General features: G+C 37.7%; 2 protein-coding genes and 1 long non-coding RNA gene across 3 annotated transcripts in view; 2 read left to right on the top strand and 1 right to left on the bottom strand.

Annotated features, from left to right (window-relative positions):
• Positions 1 to 2,501: 2,501 nt before the first annotated feature.
• LOC111573483 (ATP synthase subunit alpha, mitochondrial-like) lies at positions 2,502 to 6,829 on the top strand. Its single transcript, XM_023277673.3, has 11 exons — positions 2,502 to 2,659; positions 3,136 to 3,211; positions 3,864 to 4,033; positions 4,317 to 4,490; positions 4,893 to 5,059; positions 5,188 to 5,488; positions 5,630 to 5,854; positions 5,941 to 6,048; positions 6,138 to 6,282; positions 6,382 to 6,532; positions 6,623 to 6,829. The coding sequence occupies exons 1-11, from the start codon at positions 2,600 to 2,602 to the stop codon at positions 6,699 to 6,701; spliced, it is 1,656 nt and encodes a 551-aa protein (XP_023133441.1). The 5' UTR covers positions 2,502 to 2,599; the 3' UTR covers positions 6,702 to 6,829.
• A 6,376-nt stretch (positions 6,830 to 13,205) lies between these two features.
• Positions 13,206 to 20,484, bottom strand: LOC111573484 (phospholipid phosphatase 1-like). The gene is made up of 7 exons (XM_023277674.3): positions 20,358 to 20,484; positions 20,011 to 20,192; positions 16,854 to 17,005; positions 16,452 to 16,732; positions 15,697 to 15,754; positions 15,218 to 15,394; positions 13,206 to 14,139 (listed from the first exon to the last, which is right to left on the bottom strand). The coding sequence occupies exons 1-7, from the start codon at positions 20,381 to 20,383 to the stop codon at positions 14,014 to 14,016; spliced, it is 1,002 nt and encodes a 333-aa protein (XP_023133442.1). The 5' UTR covers positions 20,384 to 20,484; the 3' UTR covers positions 13,206 to 14,013.
• The window catches only part of LOC129349200 (uncharacterized), a 16,640-nt gene continuing 8,329 nt past the window's right edge, over positions 16,998 to 25,308 (top strand). Inside the window, exon 1 of the long non-coding RNA XR_008602099.1 lies at positions 16,998 to 21,961. This is a non-coding gene — a long non-coding RNA (uncharacterized LOC129349200). The remainder of the gene's footprint in view (positions 21,962 to 25,308) is intronic.

A 25,308-nucleotide genomic window follows, 5' to 3' on the forward strand; every position in this document is an offset into this window, starting at 1 on the left:
CTCTACGGTTAACCTATTCGGCCTTGCAATACATTCATTTTTAGAGAAAGAAGTTTAACACATTCTCAGGCTGTCGTTCTGCGTTTAGGACGAAATCATAGGGCACGTTAAAAACACCTAAAGTGCTACTCAAGTAATTTATTATTACACATTTATAAGATCGGGGGACTCACATGGGACTTTAAAAAAAAGATTTATCAAATTTAAATAGTCAGCGGCTTAGATTTCCTTACTTTTATTTGGGTAAATGCCAAATATGCTGAATCCTACATTTCCCATGATGCATCTTTCATAGCATTTTCATTATGCGATAAGTGAACATGTTGCAGTTGTTTTTTTCATGATCGCATCAGACTATTCTGGATGGATGGATGGATGGATGGATGGATGGATGGATGGATGGATGGATAGATAGATAGATAGATAGATAGATAGATAGATAGATAGATAGGTAGATAGATGCTTTATTTATTCCCTTGGGGAAATTCAAGAATGTATGTGAGAAATTATATGGAATATTTGTGAATCCCACTTAAGTTGCCTTTAGATATAGACATAAATCATGCAGATTTTTTTTTTTTTTAAATCTACACGTGTTTTAAATGTTCAGTTTTTATTTGTGAGGGTATTGGATTTTGGATGTAAAAGTATCATTTCTAGTTGATTCTTCTTGTCATTTATATAACTCTGGTGAGCTTCGATATAAAATGTTTGTTTGGATCATTAAGAGCACACGTTGCCATGTTTAGTTTTCCAACACCAACTGCATTGTGCATATTCTCGTTTTTCGCAGTTAAGATAATGCTACATCAACAGAAGAGCACGCACACTTTAAATCTGTCATCTCAATATCAGCATTATTGTCAATTCTTCAATATGTACGTGACATACCAAGGATTGAAATTGTGTTACTCTCTCTTCGTGTAACAGTAGACATTAAATAAACACTTTATGTTATTGCTATGTTATTGCTATTCTGCTTTTCACCTTGTCAAGGGCCTTTTGTCACAAAATGATGAACAATATTCATCACATTTCAGAAAACCCACAATCATCCTCATCAAGAAAATGCCTGCAAAATAATACATGTATATTTATGTTATATTACTTAATTACCTCTCTTAGCTGTAATTGTCCAGACATGTCAAGATAAAGGAGGAGACTTGAAGTCCTGAATTTAAGGTAAAGAGAAAAAAGTTATCAAGCCAGTTTTATTAAGTTACCTCGACTTTAATTTTAAATCAAGTAACACAGGAATTTCAGTTTTATTTACATATTATACACAATATTAAGCTTATGCAGTCACCAACATTATTATAACCCTACCCATCAAGATAATGCTTGCAACTTAGAATGTTTGTCTGATTCAGTAAATTATAATTTTTTCTATTGCTTGCAACTATGCATTCATTTAAGTGGTGGGGATGACATTTTGTTCAACATTAAATGAATGAACAAATAAGTAAGTGAAATAATGCATGGCTAAAAAAATAAGACTAAAAATCCTAAATGTGTTTAAAATGTGTCCTTTTTTTAACAAAGCAAGTGTAAACTCTTAGTATATGAAATATTTAAATGTACAGGCTGCATATGTAGATGAACCTGCAACTGCAATGGAGAAATGCCGAAAAATACATAAATCAAGCCGATAACTATAAACATAACAAAGAAGAAAGATATACCATGAATCTATATACTTATACACTCACACACACACATATATATATATTTTTTTACACACACACACACACACACACACACACACACACCCACACACACACACACACACACATATATATATATATAATGTAATTCTTCTATCATCGGAAACCCCTCCCACACTCCCACCCTCTGCATCAGACTGTGAACTCCTTAAGCAGCGCCTTCAGCAACAGACTGGTACACCCTAAGTGTAAGAAGGAGCGTTTCCGCAGGTCGTTTATTCCAGCATCTGTAGACTGTACAATGCCACATTATAAACTTCACTGTGTACTGTTTACTGCTGCACTTTTTTCTTCCCACAATTTACACACGCATCCACCTACTTATGTGCAATAACTGATACCTCATCCTCTTGTATATAGTCTTCTCCATGGTATTTTTTTTAAAAAATCATCTGTATATAATGTTATCTGCAACTTTTGCACCGTGTTTTTTCCTTATTTATTCTTGCACTGCCTTTATACTTTTATACTTTTTCTTTGGAGCTGCTGTAACGGTGAACTTTCCCCACTGTGGGATCAATAAAGTTTAACCTTATCCATATATGGACAATACATGTACATATATGAGCACAATATATGACTACAGTCAATATATGAAAATGATATAATATATGAATAGAGTCAGCACCTAAGTCTCCAGAATCCATGCATTGTGAAAGGTTTTAATCCGTAGATATTGTAAAATAATGAGGTCAGGTTTGGTTTTGGTGTAGATATCCTCTCCGTGGCAGCAGGGGGCAGAGCTGAGAGTTAACGCAGGAAATGTAACACGAGAGTCCCATAAATAGAAGAAGAGTTCATTCAGCCATTACATTCACTTACAGGCAGGTCGGAGCCGCTTGTGGTGGAGGACAGGTCATTAGCAACCCGAGAAAATGCTATCCGTAAGAGTTGCAGCAGCTTTGGCCAGAAGCCTGCCCAGGAGGGCCGGATTTGTAAGTATTTTACTTAAACTATCTCCATCTAATGAGGATGTTGCAGCAAGTTTCTTTAATAGGTCTGTGAACCTTGTGGGCGTGAAGGGTAACGTTAACGCCACAGGCCGCTAGCTAACTTGTCATCGACTTCGGAACGCGGATTTAAGCGCAACTGTTCTGTTCTGATTCATATTTCGTGTGAATTGTGTCGAAATAGTTAAAAATCTACTTGTTTAGCGAAGTTGCCCTTGTGAAATGACAGCCACCGTCCTGCAGCGCTAAAGTTAGCACGCAAGCTAATGCTAGCGCCGAGCTAGCGGCTCATTCAGCCACGCTTTGAAGGTCAGAAAGCCTGACAGCGCATGTCCTCTCCGCTGCACGGCGGTGCAACAGCTTGGATTATGAAGTGCGCACTTTTATTTGTCGCTGCAATATCTACAGTTAAACATTTGATTTGGAGTCGATGTTTAATTCAGTCTTGTCATTGAATCCAGGTGTCCAAGACTTTACCGGCCGCCTGCGTTGGGGTCAACCACCTCCACACACACAGACCATGGCTGCAGAAGACAGGTGAGAAAAACAACATGACAGAAGCCTTATCCTTCACACTGTAGATCAGCTCACTAAGGCTATTGATGAAGGTCACGGACTATATCGTGTTTCCAGAGTTTCTTTTATGTCCTTTGCGAAACTGACAGTTGTAAATTTTGATCTGAAGTCACTGCAAGTAGCATCTCCTTAATTGACCATGCATATCATTGCAAAGTCTTAATAAAAGTTTTCTTGGAAAATCTACAGACAAAAATATATAGGTAAAGCCACGTTGTAAAATTTAAACAGCCTTTTGCACATTGCAATCTTACAATGTCTGTCTTGAGTTTGATATTGATATAGCACATTTGTGTTGGCTTCAGTAATGCTTATCCTAAGTAGATGGTGAATAGTTTGCTCTAATGTGACTCCTATGACCTTTAGTGTTCTTAAAATGTTTAGCTGCAGTTTAGCCCAGGTAGAACCACTGAGGATGCTTGCAGTGTCATATGATCTAGTTGCATATTCAGATGTTTACATGGGGATTTTTTTTTTTTTTTTAAACTTAATTTGATACTTTTTCACGAATTGGAGAATTTTCCTTTATCATTTTGAAATGAACATGAATGAATGAGATGTTAGCACTGTGGTTAAACCAGATTTTGTAACATGCATGTCTTTTCCTTCACAGGCACAGCTGAGGTGTCCTCTATCCTGGAGGAGAAGATCATGGGAGCTGACACCTCTGCAGACCTGGAGGAGACTGGACGTGTGCTGTCCATTGGTGACGGTATTGCCAGAGTGTATGGCCTGAGAAATGTCCAGGCAGAAGAGATGGTGGAATTCTCCTCTGGTCTCAAAGTAGGTCCAAAGAGATGCTTCTGAACATGGATGTTTTCTGTCCAGACTTAGTTATGAAGACACTAATGTAAAACTGCACTGAATACAAATTTATTCTAATTATGTAAATGTTTCACACGTTTAGTTCATTTAGGATTAGGTTATTTGTCATCTTAAATCAACTTCAAACTGTCTAACTTCTAACATATTCAACTTCATACTACTTTTTATACCTGCTCGTGCCAAAACAACCAGAATATTACGTACAATCTTTTGGCTAACAAGGTGTCATTTTGTCTTCCAGGGCATGTCTCTGAATTTGGAGCCTGACAACGTTGGTGTTGTGGTGTTCGGTAACGACAAGCTGATCAAGGAGGGTGACATCGTGAAGAGGACTGGTGCTATTGTGGATGTCCCTGTGGGTGAGGAGCTGCTCGGCCGTGTGGTGGACGCTCTGGGAAATGCCATCGATGGAAAGGTTATTTGAAACATTGTGATTTTAGCTGTATTATTTCAATCTACATCCAACTTGACTGTTTTAAGATTGTTTCATTTTTCAGCAGATTATTCGACTTCGGAAATTTTTTTAGAAGTACAGGTTTAAATTTGATCAGGTACCTTCACAAAGAACGTATGCCCTGCATCCACTCAGTCAGCATCCACTTGTATTGTAGAAAAGAGAACCTAAAAATTTACCTAATCTTGCACACGTGATATCATGTCTAGTTATCTGAAGAGTTATAAAATAAAGCTTCAGCTGTTGATTTCTTTAAAAAAAAAAAAAAAAAAAAGTATTATTGTTAATCAGAATAACATAGTTACTTACATGAACCCTTTTAACACATGTCAGCATCTAAATATTGTACATCTTCTTTCTTAGGGCCCCTTGGGCTCCAAGATCCGCAGGCGTGTGGGTCTGAAGGCCCCTGGCATCATCCCCCGTATCTCTGTGAGGGAGCCCATGCAGACTGGCATCAAGGCTGTGGACAGTCTGGTGCCCATTGGCAGAGGCCAGCGTGAGCTGATCATTGGTGACAGGCAGACTGGGTAATTATTGTTCCATATTAGAGAAATGGGGATGTTATGGTGGTTTGTGCTTCATTACATTGACCAAGGGGAATATTGGATTCGGGGCACATTGTCAAGGTCCTTAATATTCTTGCATTTCCCTGCAGCAAAACTGCCATTGCCATCGACACGATCATCAACCAGAAGCGCTTCAATGATGGAACTGATGAGAAGAAGAAGCTGTACTGCATCTATGTCGCCATCGGTCAGAAGAGATCCACCGTGGCTCAGCTGGTGAAGAGGCTGACTGATGCCGATGCCATGAAGTACACCATCGTGGTCTCTGCCACTGCGTCTGATGCTGCTCCCCTGCAGTACCTGGCCCCCTACTCTGGCTGCTCCATGGGAGAGTACTTCAGAGACAATGGCAAGCACGCCCTGATCATCTATGATGATCTGTCCAAGCAGGTGAGGGATTTAGACGACCATTAAAACCAAAAACTGCTTCAAAATGTTACATAAGTAATGTCATGCACTGATCTTGGTAAACAAATTGGAACAGTATTTTCAAATGGCACCTGGTAAGCAGTTTATTTTCTCTCCTGTCAGGCTGTTGCTTACCGTCAGATGTCTCTGCTGCTGCGTCGTCCTCCTGGTCGTGAGGCCTACCCTGGTGATGTGTTCTACCTGCACTCTCGTCTGCTGGAGAGAGCTGCCAAGATGAACGACAACTTCGGTGGCGGCTCCCTCACTGCCCTGCCCGTCATCGAGACCCAGGCCGGTGACGTGTCTGCCTACATCCCCACCAACGTCATCTCCATCACTGACGGACAGGTTTGACTTCAGCTGTTTGAAGAAATCAGCCTCATTTTTATACAACATTCTGTGTTACATTGGCTACCTCCATCTGTCTGCTGCAGATCTTTTTGGAGACTGAGCTGTTCTACAAGGGTATCCGCCCAGCCATCAACGTGGGTCTGTCTGTGTCCAGAGTAGGTTCTGCTGCCCAGACCAAGGCCATGAAGCAGGTAACATCTGGCTTGGAGATGTGTTTTTAATTCAATAGGAGGCTACATTTTTAGATACAATCTAACTTTTTTTCTTATCTACCTCATAGGTGGCCGGTACCATGAAGCTGGAGCTGGCTCAGTACCGTGAGGTGGCTGCTTTCGCCCAGTTCGGTTCTGACCTGGACGCTGCCACTCAGCAGCTCCTTAACAGAGGTGTCAGGCTCACTGAACTGCTGAAGCAGGGACAGTACTGTGAGTGTCCATTTCATTGACAATTTATTTCCCTAGTAGAACAATAGAAATGCAAAGGTGGTATTCTGTGTCCTAAACTACCGGTCACTCCTCCTCCAGCTCCTATGGCCATTGAGGAGCAGGTAGCAGTCATCTATGCAGGTGTCAGAGGTCACTTGGACAAGATGGAGCCCAGCAAGATCACAAAGTTCGAGAACGCGTTCCTGCAACACGTCCTCAGCCAGCAGCAGGACCTGCTCGCCGCAATCAAGTGAGGAAAAAAACGGATGTCTGAACAAGTAAACATGGGTATTTACAGTTTTAAAAGGCTAAGTATGATTTGACCTGTTTTCTGTTTCAGGGCTGATGGCATGATCTCAGAGGCATCAGATGCTAAACTGAAGCAGATTGTACTGAACTTCCTGTCCAGTTTCGAGTAAATGGATAGCACTTCTCATGATCTTCAGTGAGCTACCTGTCTGTGTCCCCGATATGCTTATATATGTGAACACACTGAAGGCCAAAACCTCCATGTACAGATTTCTCCAAATAAAATTTTACAACCCTACTGTGTTGTAAAACTCTTCTGATTGTGCACATCAGTAAGTTTATTGTTCAGGTTGGTTCACCAGTGGCAGAAGAGTTAAAACCCAAGCAAGAACAAAATCAATACTTCTTTGAACACATCATGTGTGTTTTTGAGTTTCTGTCTAACGTATGAAGATGTGACGTTGCGCATACCATATTCATGAATTCTACCGTTTACTGTAATTAGTTGTTCATAGGCGCATTATATTAAACAGGGCAGATGAATGGGTTTAGGGTGACTTGACAGTTCTGTTTTGCTCTTCACCGGTTCAGTGTGCAGAAGTCAAGTGTGAGCCCAGTTTCTCAGCTGTGGTTGGAATGATGAATTAAATGTTTGATACTACAGTAATAAATTAAGTGACACTGTCACAAACCAAAACCATTTTGTCCTGTCTTGTCTGAGACCACAAAATAATATTTTTACTATCCTTAAAACTACCTAAATTCTATAATTCAAAGCATATTCGTGCACTTAATACATTTGAATAGAAAAGTTCTTTTTGTTAAAGATAATGCAACATTTTTAAGGTTGCAATTATTTATTACTTATCAATGACATACTTTAGTTAATAATTTTGTTTTTGAAATAGAGGGGAAAAAAAGTGAATAGAAGCTCATCAAAATTTCCTAAAACTAAAACGGCAGTTGCTTGTTTTCTTCAGAACGTTACCTTATGTATTTATATACACTACCAGTCAAAAGTTGGGACACACCTTCTCATTTAAGGCTTTTTATTTGTTTTGTTGCATTGTAGATTAATATTGAAGATTAACACTTCTTTGTTTACAACATAATTCTATGTGTGTTCTTTTATAGTTCTGATGTCTTCGGTGTTAATCTACTATGTACAAAATAAAAAACACTGAGAAGATGTGTGTTTTAAACAAAAGAAGCAAACCTTCACATTTAACAAACTGGGAAACAGTTTTATTTTGCTTAAAAACTGAAAGTGATAGGATTTTTAAAAACAAAGGAAAAAGCATTTAGTGATATAGATAATTATTTTTCCTTATTTCAGCTTTATTTCTCAGCATATAACTTAACACTTACAAACTGTAATTGATAGCCTGTTGTGTGCCGTTTGTTTATCATTCATGTCCAGTAGGTGGCCACAGATGCCTTAAATTAGACTGAGATAAAGAATCTAGCTGAAGGTTCAACAGTAGCTCTGGGGTACTGACCCATTAACCTACAAAAGCTTCTTTTGACCTTTGGGCCCAGTTACAAGAAGAGCCAACAGCAGTAAGGAATGTGGTGTTTTTTTAATTGACCTAAATAAACCCTTCTCTCCTGGTTCACTAATGGTTTCCCTACTTTTATTTTATCTTATTAGAAAAGTCACTGTAATAATTGAAATTGCTGAAATTATATAGGGAAGACTGTCAAAATTGTCAATTATTTCCACATTAACAGAGACAAATACAGTATAAATAAATAAAATAGTTTACATTTTATTACATGCAAGTGATCTGATAATAAAATGTACATAATAATTGTTATGATAATTATTATATGAGAAACTTGAAATTGTGTTAGAAAATAAACAATGGCTGCTAATGTGAATAGGAACATTTTCATTGCCTCCAAGTACCACCACGTACCACCAGTTATTATTGTCTCACCAGGAGGGACAACATGCACACATCCTTATCTGTCAAGTCCACAATGCTTCACATAGACCAGATTTCTCATCTCTAAAAGCCCATATTTTGTCTCCCTCTCTCTCGTGGTCTGTTATTTTGTTCCTCTTCCCTTTTTATTTGTCTCCTCTAAAACAGGAACAAGATGAGATGGGTAAAGTTGTTGCAGTGGAGCACTTTGTTCTTGCATTTCTTCATCTGAGGCTTTAGTGTCTCATAGGTGGAGTTCAAAACCACTAAGGGTCTAATTTGCATTAAGTATTTCCCCATTTTCTGTTTGTTTGTTTGGTTAATAATGGGTTGTCTTCCTTTTGTATTTAGGTTCTCTTCAAATCCCACAGATCCCAGCATGAGGTTATTTGAGAAGCTGCAGTATTATTGAAAGTCAATGTATCAAACAAGATAATTATTTCTGTGACTATTCGTTGCAAGTTGTCATTGCACACTGCGTTCTGAGTCTCTTGTTTCTCTGGTAGCATCAGCGCCTGGCAAGATAAAGTGAGGCATGTGACTGAGAGTGAATGGAGCTGCTTTCAATAAGGACTATTGTGGAGGTCAACGTGACAACAAGAGAGAGCTCTGTGGAGCTACGGACAGCATGATCGGTGAGAAGTGATGCCTCGACAAGACAAGCATTTTTTCAACGGCCAAATACACTTGAAATCAGCAATAATTTTGTGATTATTCTATGTATTATATAGCAGAAATAGTCTTTCTCTTGGGTTGTTGTTGTTGTTTTCATATATGCTGCAATCTATCCAGAACATTTCAGCATTGAAAACCAACTATACCCTACCAAGTACCACATGCATACCTCTGGTTTATTTACAGGGACGCAGTCTATAAAACACCTATTCATGTTACTCTGAGATAAAGCCTATGACCTAAATGTGAACAAAAAAGTGCTTCAAAATCAAATTTGTTCAGCAGCGTAGTCAATAGAGAGACAATGGTAAGTTTCTCCGAAGGAATTTAAAAAAATTTATCAACACATTCCTAAAAATTCACAGCTGAGGCACCAGGGACATAATTGTGAATATTGAGCGTGACAAGTGAGAAGGAACTGAAAGTGGGAATTTTGCTGAGGACAGCAGGCTGAAACTGTAGGATGTATGTATAACAAAGCTCACGGATACTCAGGCAGCAGTCTGGAGTCTTTCTGTGATTCATAAACCAGATATACAGTATGTCACAAGTGAGTACACCCCTGTGAAATCCGTCCATCCATTATCTATACACTGTTTAATCTTCTTTAGGGTCGCAGGTCAGCTGGAGTCTATCCCAGCTGACTTAGGGCGAAGGCAAGGGACACCTTGGACAGCTCCACAGTCTATCACAGGGCAATCACAGTCACATTCACACCTACGGACAATTTACAATCATCAGTCAACCTCAGCATGTTTTTGGACCGGAGGAAGCCGGGGAACCCAGAGAAAACCCACAAATACACAGTGTAAATGTCTGATAAATTGTATTATTATTCTCCTGCACAATATTGTTTATGTATTAAGAAGACACTGTAGTCCTGCAGTGCCACCGCGCGTTTCTTCTTCTTCTGCGGTTTTTGTGACACCGAACTTCCTGTTTCTTTGTCTAAACAACGTTGTGCTCACGCATCATCGGAGAAACGGTAAAAGCTGTCTAAAAACAGTAGTTATATATCACATTTATCTGTTTGAACTGTATTAAGGAAAGGTTTACATTGTGATTTACCTCATTATCCTGTATTCGTAGCTCTGAACAGCGACGTGTGTGTGTGTATATCGAGCTGGAGAGCATGCTAGCTGATGGCTAACACTTAAATTAGCGCCCTTGGAACGGCGGAATGAGGTATGAAAATGTTAAATATGCATTATTATCAGATGAGTTGCGTTTATTTGTATTGGATGTGAACATGATTTATATGTGAATTGTTTGTGATACTACAGTGAGGCATTTTGTATTCTGTTTAATTCTGTAGTTTTCATGGTGTTTATGGTACATGGTGCTGGTCAAGAGTGAGAATAAATCAACACCCGTTTGAAACTCTGCGTCTTGCTGAGTGAATCCAAGGGGCCGCTACACACAGAGAACACGCAGAACCGGGGATCTTTTAGCTGCAAGGTGAAAATGCTAACCATCAATCCACTGGGGAACCTCCCCTATGAAATCAGATCACTTAAATGTGAGCATGTCTTTACAGGAAATGCATTATTTCTAAGTGCAACAGTAGATATTAGCTCATATCTAAAAATTAAAACTAACAGTTGAGATTACTGTATTGAAAATAAAAAGCCCCAAAGTAGGAATGCAGCAAAAGTCAATACAGTTGTCGTTACTTTTTTATGACAGACTCAATCCTCCGCTGCATGGTGCGGTTAAGTGTGTTAATTTGTCGAGGGATGTTCTGCCATTCATCAAGGAATATTTTTTTCAACTGCTCTTTTTTTAGGGGTTGTGGTGCTCTGCTTTTCTCTTTAAAATACCACTAAGATGTTCTACTGGACTCAAGTCAAGCAACGTACTTGGTCAGGACATAGTTTTCACTTTTCTCTGCTTCAGAAACTCTTGTGGGATTTTGTCAGTGTGCTTTGGATTGTTATTATTCTGGAATGCTGTTCTTCTGCTGAGCTTCTGCAGATTGGGAATCATCTCATCAGCCAGTGTTTGGTATGTCTACTGGCAATCTATGAAATATTTTGCACACTCATGCAGTCCCAAATCATCACATTGTCCCTTCTGTGTGTCACTGTCAGGACGATGCATTCCCTGCAGCCCTAATTTTCTTGACTTAATCTTACCAAAGAATGTGCTCTCAATATGTCAGGTGACTTTTCATTTTCCTCAGCAAAGTTTTGCCTTGGAGTTTTGTACCTAACAGCAACCAAGCATGTATTTTTCTTGGACTATGTCCACAGAGTTTGACATTATGCACTCTCCATACTATCTGAGCTATCACAGAAACGTGTCACTGATCACCCCTGTCCTGAGTACTTGCCATCTCTGTTTTTCAGAGCTAGATTGTCTATGCTGCCATTTTAGGATGACGGCTAATGCAGCTCTGATTAGTGGTACTGCGGTTTAATCTATACCTCCCGATTACAGCTGCAGCTGTGTTTTGACTGATTTTTAGTTGTTTGCAAATCTTCCTCTATCCTTTTCCCTCTTTGTACAAAGTTTCGCAATCAGATTTTTCAGTTCCTCTTGCAACTCTTCATTGTGTGGAGCCATGATGCAGACATGCAGTTACGTATAGCCCATCGGTCCAAAGCTGAAAAAGTTCTAGTGTTCACATATCATTTTATAACTGTGTCCGTGCAGTTAGGCTGATTGAAAATTACAGATATACTCACATTAGTTTCAATGATTCACTTTTATTGCATTGAGTTTCTACTTTGGGACCTGTATTTTCAATATACTTTTCCTAAAGTATTTTGTTTTTGACCGTCCACAAGACACACTACATGTCAGCTCAGAAATAATGCAGTTGTTGAGAGAGTATCAAATTTTGAATCGTGCCATTAAAGTTTTATTACACCGGGCTCTGCTTACGTCTGTTGCACACGCTAAGTGCTAAGATTTAATGAGATGTCAAAAAAATCTGGGCTTCCCTCTGGTGACCATTCTATTTAAAAATTGTAATGTAATTGTGTTACTGTCAATATGGCATGAACACAGCTTTATTGTTGACCTTTCATTTATCTAATTTTACTGCAAACTAGTCTGAACTGTTCCAGGAATCCACTGTTGTTGTTATGGATTTCATTATTGAATTTGTTGTCTGACATGTTGTCACAGTAGAACAGGAGCAGCACAGCAGGAAGAAGATTCTGGGTTCAGACCTGCCTCTGAGGGGTTTCTCTGCAAAGACAAGCAGGGTAGTTTAATTTGTGATTGTAAACTGGCTGTAATTGTGAGCGTGCATGGTTTTTTGTCTCTTTCTGCTGGGATGTGTGATGGGCTGAAGACCTGTCCAGGGCGTGGATCCAACACCCACAGCCTTCAACAGGATTAAGCAGTTATAACTAATGGATGTAAAGTAGGCTTTTCCTGTCATTAGCCTTTGTTGGGATGTATTTAGTTTATTGCAGAACTCTGCATAATGAGTAAAGTAGAATCATAATTGCCCTGAAAGCACAGCTAGCAGCTTAATGTTCATGTTCATGCCATAATTCAACTCCAAACATTCAGGGCCACAAACCAAACAACTACAGTTATACATTTAAGCTGATATTAGCGTGGCCTTTTGCTGCTACTGAGTACTAAACCACTCCTCAGCGTACACGTAATTCTCTTAGTGTAACAGGATTTCAACTCTAATGCACATCCTCTATCTTCAACAATCTGCAGCCAAGAGAGAAGAACATGTGACTGTCTGAACATAAACATACTCAGTGCTGTCTTTATCCATGATACCACTTTGAAAACAAACATGTTCAGCAATTAAAGAAGTGGTTTCTGTGGTCGGCCCACACAGACAGTGAATCTCTGCCCAAAGCTGAATTTTATTTGCAAGAACCTTTGTTTCAATGCCGCGTTTCTGAGACTTTCGGAGTCATAGTCCGTCAGGTTTGTCTTCCTTGCTGCCTAAGATTACTCTGCAGTCCTTATATTTACTGAAAAAAGACAAATCAGCTCCTCTGCTGCAGCACGAGTTATGTCTTCCTGTAAAATCAGCAACATTCAGTTTCATTATATCTGCCTTGTGTATTTTCCACATCAAAAAACACACTTAAATCATTTCCTTCTTTGTATCAAAGTAGCAAATGAGCATTCTCTTTATTTGTCTCACTTTTCACTGTTCAAAGCATCTGTATGAACAAAAAATAGGAATTTTATACAGACTATATAAAAAAACAAAAGAAAAATCAATTATATTTTCCATACATAAAATTATATCAGGGAAGTGACGTAACAGCAGGTAGCAGCACAAATCTAAGGCAAAAATGAACATAAAATATATTATTTCTGAGTCCAGTCTCCATTTTAAGGACAGTCTTGGTTTTCTTATTCACAGGTACCCGGCCTCTATAAGCCTGCTTGCAATGCGCACACAGACGCTCATTATATTCTGGGCAAAAAGAATTTCATTCATTCATTCGTGATGGCAGCAACAGACCAATATACACTAGTAACCAAATTTCCAACAAGCCCACACTGTATAAAAAAAAAAAAAAAAAAAAAAAAAAGCGCAACTTTTCCTAAAGTAAACCCAACATGCTGTATTTTGTTTTGTCCCTCCAGAATAAACTGTATTATGTTGGATTTGACCAAAACTCGGCAGAAACCACTTCTTCTGCTTCTTTATATCTCAGTGAAGTGCAAGTAATGTCTTGTGTAGTGCACTTTTCTTCTCGTAATCAAGTTCACTGACCACACCAGGTAGCAGCTAAAGCGTGCAGGCTGCAGTGATGACCGTGTTGCATACAAACAGCCAGCAGTTAATGTAAGATTCGCAGTTCACTGATGTGTTTTAGGCTCTCTGTGACTATTTTTAAGGGAGGGAGGCGATGCTCAGCATAGTTTAGTCTGTGAAGCCTTAGGTTCATTCAGTGCTGCCATAGTGGTTCCCATTGGAAGGGTTTTCCTGTAAACTGGTGTGCGACTGTTCTTCCTCCTGTGACACCACCGGCTCCACTGGCTGCGCAAAGAAGTTGGAGACACAGAACACCTGCAGAAAACAGAAACGAAATCAAAACACATCCTGCTGCAATGAAGATGGATAAAAGCATTCTGACAACATGCAGTTCTGTGCAAAATTCCTTGTTTATATCGACATTTAGAATATAGAGTAGAATACAATACAATAGAATATCTTTATTTGTCATTGTAGTAAAAAACAGTGAAGTGCATCAAGTCTGAGGTATAAGGGTTAATAAATAACCCTCCTTAATGAACTACAAAAAGATTACAAAGAGAAGGAAAGATTGCAAAATGGAAAAGAAAAACAACACACCACACATACAAAACATTTAATACTTCACATTTCAGGTTTTGGCAATATTAAGTGCGGTTATGGCTTAATATTTATCTGAGTTGACTTTACTGATTTTCTGGTGTCTGTCATTAGAAATTGTTTTGAAATTCTAGTAGTGACCCAAAGTTTTCCACAGATCCCAATGTGTCTGGCTGATTTCGGGGAAATATGTATAAACCAAGACGCAGGATATCTGATGTATTTGCATTTGATTTGGATGGTAAAGCCATTAAAATATAAAATCTTGGTTTGAATATTTCACTTCTATTTCACATCTTGGTAGGTCCCACCCTGCAACCCACAGTACCCACAGGATTCACTGCCATCATCCCACGACATCCCCAGAGGTCCTGTGTCCATGCCCCACTGGGTCAGAGGAGTTTTAGCAGCATGAAGGGGACCAACACAATATTAGGCAGGTGGTCATAATGTTATGCCTGATTGATGAAGAAAAAGTGGAAACTGTATCTCAATCTGGGATTTAGCCTCAATTTAAAAGCAAAATCTATGATTCTAAATGTGCCTTATATGGAGTTAGCACTACATCAGCTGCCTGCTGAGGATCACATGATTGCGATCCTACTACTAATCAACCGCTGCGGACCACGAATTGTTTAAAGATTTCATCTGTCAGAAATCATACAACAGCTGAGCAGCCTTGGCGGAGTACTGCGCTCTCTGAGTGCTTTTCTTGTTCGCATATTGTGACAATAGCACTTTAAAAATGCATGATGTCTTGCTTAGTCATATCACTCCTTTTGATGAAACTTACTGTGAGAACAGCCACTAAACCTCCCTGCAGGAGGCCAGCCAGCACATCACTCCAGTGGTGTTTGTAGTCAGACACTCTGGACAGACCAACATACACTGCAGTCGCAATCAGGAAGAACTGGATGGTGGGACGCAGAAGCCTCGACCACTCAGACTTTAGTCTAGCTTGAATGTACAGCTGCAGAAGTCAGACAGAGAAAATGAATAAATACTAGGAACAAAAAATGTTGTAGGATCACACCTAAGCATACAGATTACATTATCAATTCCAATATTTACAGTACAGGTGTTGCTGAAAGGATTTATGCCGTTTATATTACATTAACTTTTTGACAACAGCATAAAAAAAGTCACAATTAAAGTTGCCTGCATTAAAATATGACACTAGCTACATGAAGTAAAGCAGAAAGGCGCAAAGATATGAACTCAAATGAAGGCTAAATTTACAGTTTAAATAGTTTTTGAAGCATATGTACTTACGGCAAGGAACAGCATGCAGTACATAGAGAAGGATGAATGACCAGAAAAAAAGGAGAGTCTACGAAAGACAAACGAGATACTGAGTTACATTCAGCCTAATGAAGTTACTTTTTATCATTAAAAAATAGCACATTTTTGATATATAAAGAAGGGAGCATGGTGTATATTTAGAGTTAAATTAAAGGGGGACTACACTAATTTGAAAAGAAAAACGTGTCTTCAGATTTATCTTGGTTTGAGCTTTTTAAGAGAAACCTGAAACTGGGGGCCAATACTACACATTTTATTAACTTTTTTTAGTTAATTTATATAATATATATAATATTTGGTAGGTTTTTGTAAATGTATTTTCCTTGACTCATTTGTAAAACATGTTGAGTACATGGTTACTCAATTATGTGGCCGTTGATACAGTAATGATCAATAAAAGGTATGTTGCCATGTGCAGGATTTCCCAGCTTGAGCAACACTACAGAATATAGAAACCAGGATATGTCGGCATACAGCACTGGCTTGAGTCTGTCTCATCCAAATGCCTAAATTTAATGAAGCTGCAATACTAAGACTGATTATAATATAACTTTAAAGATTGCCAGCTTGAAAGTAAAAGATTATTTTGCTGTTTTAGATTCTGATTTCTAATAATTAAACACGTTGCCACTGCAGCATTTACACAACGCTTTTAACATCATGATTTAGTCAAAGGAAGTGAAATAAGTTGGGAATTTTAGGAGTGACTCGTGTATTTCATTTACCTGGACTCATCTATCTGGAACTTGTCTCCAGTGCAGGTGAAGTTTGCAATGTATCCACCAGCTTTGCAGTTGATTCGATCCCACACTGGCTTGCATACAGCCAGGAAGTTTGGTCGCAGGCGACCGATGGAGTACTTGGCTATGTCGGTTAGAGACTGATTAGCTGCCGCTCCAAATAAGTAACTCCCCAATGCTTTGTAGATGCATGAAACATACTTGGTCCCCAAAGACTGGTTCTTGATGCGGGACAAATAAACAGAAAGGCACTCGCCACAGATGAGCTGAGACAGAAAAGGTCAAACAAGACATAAGAAAACAATGATAAATCCAGGTTGACAGACAAAGCAGTCATACTTCTTCCTGTGGTGACATTTAAAGGCCAGGAGGAGAAGGCTGACTTACTACAATCACTGTGAAGGGGATCATGACTCCTCCCAGCAGTTCATGGGATATGGTGTCCTCTTTGAAGGGGTATCTGATGGAGTCATCATTACAGAAGAAACCCCGTTTGAAAGGGTTATGTAGAGAGGTGAGGGTGAAAAATGGAAGTCCGACTGTGAAAATGCAGAAAAAAGCAGATAAAGACAATTATAGATTCCACCTTTTTCACAGATTGCAGCTTCTGATGTCTTAAAATAATTGTACAAGTAGCTAAATACTCAGACTGATGAGCCACTGCTACTGTTGTAAAATGCATGTAATGACAGTCACAGGAAACATCAGATATATTAGGATGATGCAGGCATTTTCCCTTCTAAAGAAGAAGCTTTCTAAATTTCTAAAGTGTGGGTTTTCCCCTCTGTGCTGCCACAAGGGCATTGCGTTGCACAGTGATGAAGTTAAATGCTTGAGGCCTTCAATTACTGTGGAACAATACTGCAAAAAACAAGTATGACAACCTAGAGAGATGTGGAATAGTTGTCCAATCATGCATCTGGTATTTAGATCAAGCTCTAGATAACAGAAGAGTGAAGGTATAACTGGCTGAGGAGATTCATCATGAGGTTAATATTTATAACAGAGACATAACCAGAACACGTAATACATGCTCTGACTTGCTTTTTTTCCATGTTATTTATTCCTCTTGCCTCTCACTCTGTTTTATTTGCATCTGAATGAAAAAAGGCTGTTGGCTAAACTGAGGATAGTAATACAACACCAGGCAGTCTTCCAAATCCCATCACTGGTACCGATGCTTTCAGGATAAATGAGTTATCATACAGTCACTGCAGGGCAAATTACAATAATGGGTACCATTTCAAATTCTGATTAAAATGAAACTGGTTGTTCATGACATCAGGGGATTATTCTGGTCTATTCATGTAGCAAAGCTTTAAAGTCACTTCCGGATTTAACTGTCTGTCTTGCACCTAAAGAGGAGACATCAAGGAAAAGAGAAGCATGACAAGAGCAGTTTTATTTACTCTTTCTTTCCTCTCTGAAGTCATCAGGTTGATAATTTGCCACAATTTCCATATTTTATTGATCTCTAATATTTACTTTCTGATGACGTTAAGCTGCTGAGTGTACATTCTCTGTATTGGTGCCGTCAGATCCTCTTTATATTGCAGTTGTGTCACTTGCTGTAAGTGTTGTGCAATATATGTTCATAATACAAACCACTGTTTGACCAAAAGCTGAAGTAATTTAACTGAAATGTGACAACGTCGGTTTATGCAACCAGGTGGAGACAACACAATGAAATGATAATATGTAAAATCCTATCTCCCCCAAAAAAATCACCAAAAAGTTGAAAGGTGCTTTGAATAATACTATGTCACTTAAAACAGACAAGTAATGTAACTCCTTAGTGCAGAATATAGAAGAAAATTTTCATGCAACTTCCTTTCAGCAGCATTTTTTTTGTGCCTTGAATCGGTCAGTTCGTCCAACGTATCAGATTTTGTCAGTGACATTATGCTTCAAACAACCTTTACCAAAACTGAGACGAGTAAACAAACGACTGATAATACTCCCAGAAAGCAACCTAGATGCAAACATCATTGAACAAATATGTAAACAAGCAGGAAAAAAACAGTCATAGGCAAATGGGACATGCATATGATGAGGTGCAATGAGGAAAAGGCCTCACTGAGATGAATAAGCACATTTACTCCCCTACTATACTCCTGCCGCAACATTTTAGTTTTTTATTTTTACCTTAATTGAGTATTACTTTTCATATTTCGGGATACTTCATACTCCTGCATACAATTTTACTCCCAACATTTATTTGAAAGGCATAATTATATACTTTGCACATTAATATAAATGTAAACGTACAGATAAATCCACTTTCACTAAATACAACAGTAAAATGTTGCTTATGCACTCATCTCAGTAATAAAGACCCAATAGTGGGACATAGAATAAGATAAGATTGTTAACCCTCCTGTTGTCCTCATTTACAGGCACCAAAAAATATTGTTTCCTTGTCTGAAAAAAAATCCAGAAATTCAGCAAAAAAAAATTCCCCAAATTTCTGAAAATTTGCAAAACCTCCAGGAAGAAAATTCCCATAATTTCTTAAAAGTTTCCCTTAAAAGATTTATTTTTGAAAAAATTCCAAATTTGGCAAGAAAATTCCTGTAAATATTTTCAAAAAAATCCTAAAAATATCTGAAGTGATTACATATATATCAGTAAAACTTCTAATATTTTCTTTAAGAACATTTGTGAATGTTCTTAAGAAACATTTTTAACATTTCTTTTTTTCTCACCAAAAAAATGTTCAAAGATGTCCCTAAAATCCTGAAAATGTGGACAGCAGAAGTTTCACTGAGAATTTTTTCCCCCCACATTTTCAAACTTTAAGACAACAGGAGGGTTAAAATACCTTTCATTTGTGATTCCACTAAAGAAATCAGCATTTTAACTTGTATTGGAGTGTTTTTGCACAGTGATATTTCTGCTGTTGAGTAAGAAGAGGTTTTAATTACCCGTACACTAAGACCCATTTTAGCCTTTGAGCAACTGAAACAGGAAATCAGGAAGTTGATGCCAGCTTCAAAACATGTCTGGCGTATCTACAACACAGACAACCACAAAACTGACTAAGCAACAGATTAATCACAGGACTTCACAGACTTTCGAGACTTGTCCTTATCTAACAGGGCAAAAGTCCATCTGCTTAGTTTATTTCCAAGTTTACTTCTTTAAAGATGTGATTTTTTTTTTATTTTAAAAAAAAGCTCTTTTCCAGCAGTCTATCTGACAATACTGCAGTATTGTCAGATAGACTGGGCAGAGCTGCTGCGTGCCTCTGTGCTGTGATTACATTCCAAAGAGTGAGCTAAAAATACAGCTTTGCTTGGAAAAAAAAACGCACAGGGTGTGACTGTGGCTCCTTTTTCCATTTTCCTGCCAGGTTCCCTAAAATCCTCCAACCTTCCTAAGAGTATTTACATGCAGATCATTTGAATGGATTTGCTTTAAGTTTGCTCAACATATTTTATTTCTTTCCCTCACTGCCTTTAAATCATGTTTCATACCAAAGAAACCTACAGAGCTGTGATACACAAACGGATTAGAAAGTCCGTTAGGGTGAGGATTTACATACCGAGGATAAGGCAGGTAGCGTCCAGCAGGATGAGTGGGATCCCGGAGACTTCAAACATGTTGCGGCTCCTTTTTCTTCTCCGTCTGGCGTCTGTTTTTGTTAAAAATCCCCCGTTCTGATTGTTCCAGCTGCTCTGACTTTTAGAGGAGACGAGACGCAGCCGTTCTGCCGCACATATCTCTCTATTCCAGTAAAAAATCAAAACACAGTGTCATTTTCCCGGGACTGTCCCAGCACCTAAACCTACCAAAAAGGTAAAAATAACAAACCTATTCTAGGTGAAAAACACTCCACTAAAGGCAAAATCTAATCTAAAAACACCACCACACACGTAGAGAGCGTCTCACCCGGTCGACTGCTCACAAACCATCATAACTCAGCGGGATTTCTTCAGCTCATAATACCGTCCTGTCCTCACATGAGACATTAGCGGTGACACCAGCTCCTCTCCCGTTGTTATTAATGCTGCCTTCACGGACAGCCCGGAAAAAGGAGTCCCGCGACCTTACGTGACGCTCAGAGGGTCAATATGAAACTGGATCCTTTAACATTGTCACTTCAAAAGTCTATTATTAATAACACTGTAGGGTAAAAACCTTAATATTTCATTTAGTCAGATAAGTGTGTATCATATGATATTGTAGCCCTTTAACGTTACTATTTAATTTTGCATTGTACCTTTGTATTTTAGATGTTACAGCAACGAATACAAGAAATAGTGCCAGAAAAGAAAAAGAGCAGCACACAATGCACACAGTGCACAGATACAATCATTTTTTTCCTTCTAGAAGAAATATAAATGTTTACAGAAAAAATTCTCATATGCATTTTTATTGCATTTAAATAATATTGTAGGATTTTAATCATTATATATAATTTTAATCAGGTAAATTTGCAGTATTCTAGAGTCTAAGCTTTTTTTTTTTTTAAATTCAGTCAGGTACAGTTGTGTTTTATACAATAACAGGTTTTCCCCTTAATATTTAAATTAGTAATTAATATTTTTATTTCAAACCACACTGTCAACCCTTTTTTTTCCGCAGTGATGCACAAGTAATAATAATTAAAGTATTTTATTTACTCTCAAGAAGTAATGTATGTATGCATTCATGGTTTGAACAAAACAAGCAGACAAAAACACAAAACAATTTAAAAAGATCAAAACCCAATGAAAATTGTCTCATAATTGAGATCTCAAATTGCCTGACTTTTCAGCGTTCTGGAGTCAGTTTAAGAGTTTTGTAGGCTGTAAGACTTCTGTCCAAGGCTTTCATTCGACTACATTATGAATAACACAATAAGATTTTTTTTTGGTTGATTTGTTTGTTCATTTTTACCAACTTGCACCAAAGCAAAAATATTTTTGCAAAATAATCCTGGGTCTCTTATTTGTTGTTGCAATCATGTGTTTAACATTCTTGCAAGCAGATATTATTTTACTGCTTGTAAAAGTAAAACCATTGTTCTTCCATGTAACGTGTTTTGTTACAGAATATTATAAATATATTAGATAGTAGATATTAAAAATACATTTTCTTGTTTCACAGCCTCACAGTGGGATATCTGCTAACTCTTCACTTATCATTAAAATAACTTAAAGAATATGGCAACAGGTAGCCTAGTGACAAGCAAAGCACATTTTATTCATTTATTGTAAGTTGCTGTATTTAGATACGCTATCTTTAAGAAATTGATTGAATTTTCAGTGTTTTGTTGTCAGCAGATTTGGTGTGATCATTATTAGTCATTTATTCTGGGTGTTATAATATGAATATCTGTGAAATTCTCTTTGTCTTGGCTACATGTTGAATTTCCGAGGGGCATCTGAAGGCATCACTGGACAGGGAAGCGGTAGTGGGAGTTTTGGGCCTATCGTGAGGCTGCAATCACGCTACGACAGCCGTCTGCCGATGCAGAGCTGCTCCTCCCTCCTCTGAGTGCGACCACGGAGGTAATGAGGTTTCAGCATCTCTATCAATAGGAGTCTCCTGATCAGAGCAAACATTGATCAGATGTGCAGGATTCACCAGAAGGTTTCTTTAAGGTGTTCAACTGGTTAAATCAGCCAAACCTTTGAAGTGTCATACTGCCACTCATGCAAGGGACTGATGTTACATTTAATCTAATAACTGTAGATTCAATATTATGCTATTGTTCTGATGATTATTTGATTATATAATATTATATTATTGTTAGGCATTATAGTTTAACAACTATTCCATAATGGAAGTTAATGCTATAATCTCCCATAGAAAATGCTCAATTGTTAGTCCTGCATTCAAACTTTAACCTCAAAAAAGTGCAGAAGTTGGATAGTTTATATATTATGTTATTCTGATGCATGTAAGCAATACTTTAAAGATACCAAATGGTAAAAATAGCTTTGAATGTCATAAGAATGTGGAAGTATAAAATAAAAGCTGTGAAAATACCCCCGACTCACACAACAGAGCTACATGGAGACTCTTAACACTGAGGGACTTTCAGAAAAGGTGGAAACTTTCAATTTTATTTGCAACCAGTGAACAAGGTCTGGGCTGGTTACCGTGTTTTAACTCAGTGTTATATATGCTTCTCTCCTGCTCTCTGTGCTCACATATACGTTTTTTAATACAGCCAAATTCCCAATGAAGCTGTTCTCATTTCCAGATTTTCTGTCTCTGTTTGACAGACCACAGAATGAATATGAAATAGAGGCTGATACGCAGTCCATAGAGACCACATGTTAACTAGCAGTCACCTCATAGCCATCTCCAGGTTCCTGCTCTGCACCGCTTAAGTACTGATTTCATAACTATAATGTTGTCTGACAATCTCACCATACACAAGTTAGAAACAACTACTGTGCCATGTAAAACAACTGCTCAGAAAGAAAGTAAAAAACAGCAAAAAGTCGTGGTCTGACATTTGTTGACATCTGTCAATCAGTCACAGAGAGAGTCTTCTTTCTGAAGGAGGCGGTAAAAGCACTTATAGCTACAGACACTGAAACAGCTCATTTAGAGCAGCGCTAAAACCGGGGTAACATAGTCATGGTAAAATTTGCTATTGTTGCAGTGTTTTGAGCTGAAACATTAAAAGACACGTTATTTGTATATGTAGGTTTTTCACAAATGTGTTGAAAAGGGGCACAATATTAATTATGTGACATTGTCGAACTCACAATTTTTTACTGATTGTATTCTGTCAGATTGTCTTTCCTTGTGAAAGTAGTACATATTTCGTATTTTATAATAACATTTTAAGTATCTTAAGAAGAACTGCAACTTTCCAAACATGTAGTGACGTTGAAGTGAAAAGCAGCATAAAATCAGAAGTACAGCGAGGGATTATAATCAGTACAATTAAAATCATAAATCATAAATAATTAAATCTATGCACGTATTTTGCTCCTGAGTACAACTTTGAGGTACTCGCTTTTTACATAACAGTTACTATGCTTCTACTGCAACACACTGTAACACTGTGCTTAACAGATTAAAATTTCACAAACGAAACCTAAATAATCTTGTGCAATATGATGTGTTGCTATAGATGAAACAACATAATTACCCCCGTCCCTGACTAACTACAGCAGTAAAATGCTTTTTATTCACTGATGCATCGGGAATAATACTCTTATAATTTAATGTATAATAAGGTAACACACATTCACTTGACTCACAAAATCTATGATACTAATAATATTCATAAATTGTGCTTAGGTAATTATTTTGCTGTCATGTCATTTTGGTCCGTGTACGGATCTGGTAATTGGATTTTCTGTTCTGAAACAGGTATTGAAAAACAAAAAACGAGTGGTTATTTGATTTTCGTTTTAAAATACAAAAATTAAAATTGAAATACAAGGTGTTTTTCCTTTTCATGATCAAAAAGGGATATACGATTTTTTTTTTAAAATGCTTTGATTTTCGTTTTATAGATAGAATAACAAGAAAGTAAAATCAGTAAGAGACAGAAACGAAAAAAGGTCAGATTTTTAATTTTCTGGTTTTCACGGTCTCCTTTACATTATTTCATCACATGGCACATTTTTACAACATGTTGAAAAATTGCATTTTTGTTTCGACATAGTATACTATGGCGTTTTTTTGTGCCAAAATTCATGATTTTTTTTTCAAAGAACACCTTTCCATAGTGTTTTTGACGGCCTTCTTTACATTACTTCATCATATGGCACGTGTCTACAACATGTTGAAAAATCGAGCTTTTTTTTCGACAGTATACTATGGCCTTTTTTTGCGCCAAAATTCATGGTGATTTTTTTTCAAAGAAAATGTTTCCATAGTGTTTTTCACGGCCACCTTTACATTATTTCATCATATGGCACATTTTTCCAACATGTTGAAAAATGACATTTTTCGACAGTACACTATGGAGATTTTTTGCACCAAAATTCATGATTTTTTTTTTTGAAGAAAACCTTTCTGGAGTGTTTTTCACGGCCTCCTTTACATTATTTCATCATATGGCACGTTTTTACAACATGTTGAAAAATCGAGCTTTTTTTTCGACAGTATACTATGGCCTTTTTTTGCGCCAAAATTCATGATGATTTTTTTTCAAAGAAAACCTTTCTGGAGTGGTTTTCACGGTCTCCTTTACATTATTTCATCACATGGCACGTTTTTACAACATGTTGATAAATTGCATTTTTGTTTCGACATAGTATACTATGGCGTTTTTTTGTGCCAAAATTCATGTTTTTTTTTCAAAGAACACCTTTCCATAGTGTTTTTGACGGCCTTCTTTACATTACTTCATCATATGGCACGTGTCTACAACATGTTGAAAAATCGTGCTTTTTTTCGACATAGTATACTATGGCATTTTTTTGCGCCAAAATACTTGATGATTTGTTTTTTGAAAGAAAACCTTTCTGGAGTGTTTTTCACGGCCTCCTTAACATTATTTCATCATATGGCATGTTTTTACATGTTGAAAAATCGCATTTTTTTTTCGACATAGTATACTATGGCCTTTTTTTGCGCCAAAATTCATGATGATTTTTTTTTTCAAAGAAAACCTTACCATAGTGTTTTTCATGGCCTCCTTTACATTATGTCATCACATGGCACGTTTTTACAACATGTTGAAAAATCGCGCTTTTTTTTCGACATAGTATACTATGGCGTTTTTTTGCGCCAAAATACTTGATGATTTGTTTTTTGAAAGAAAACCTTTCTGGAGTGTTTTTCACGGCCTCCTTAACATTATTTCATCATATGGCATGTTTTTACAACATGTTGAAAAATCGCATTTTTTTTTCGACATAGTATACTATGGCCTTTTTTTGCG

Source organism: Amphiprion ocellaris, chromosome 6 (genome assembly GCF_022539595.1).
Source record: "Amphiprion ocellaris isolate individual 3 ecotype Okinawa chromosome 6, ASM2253959v1, whole genome shotgun sequence".
Classification (NCBI taxonomy): domain Eukaryota; kingdom Metazoa; phylum Chordata; class Actinopteri; family Pomacentridae; genus Amphiprion; species Amphiprion ocellaris.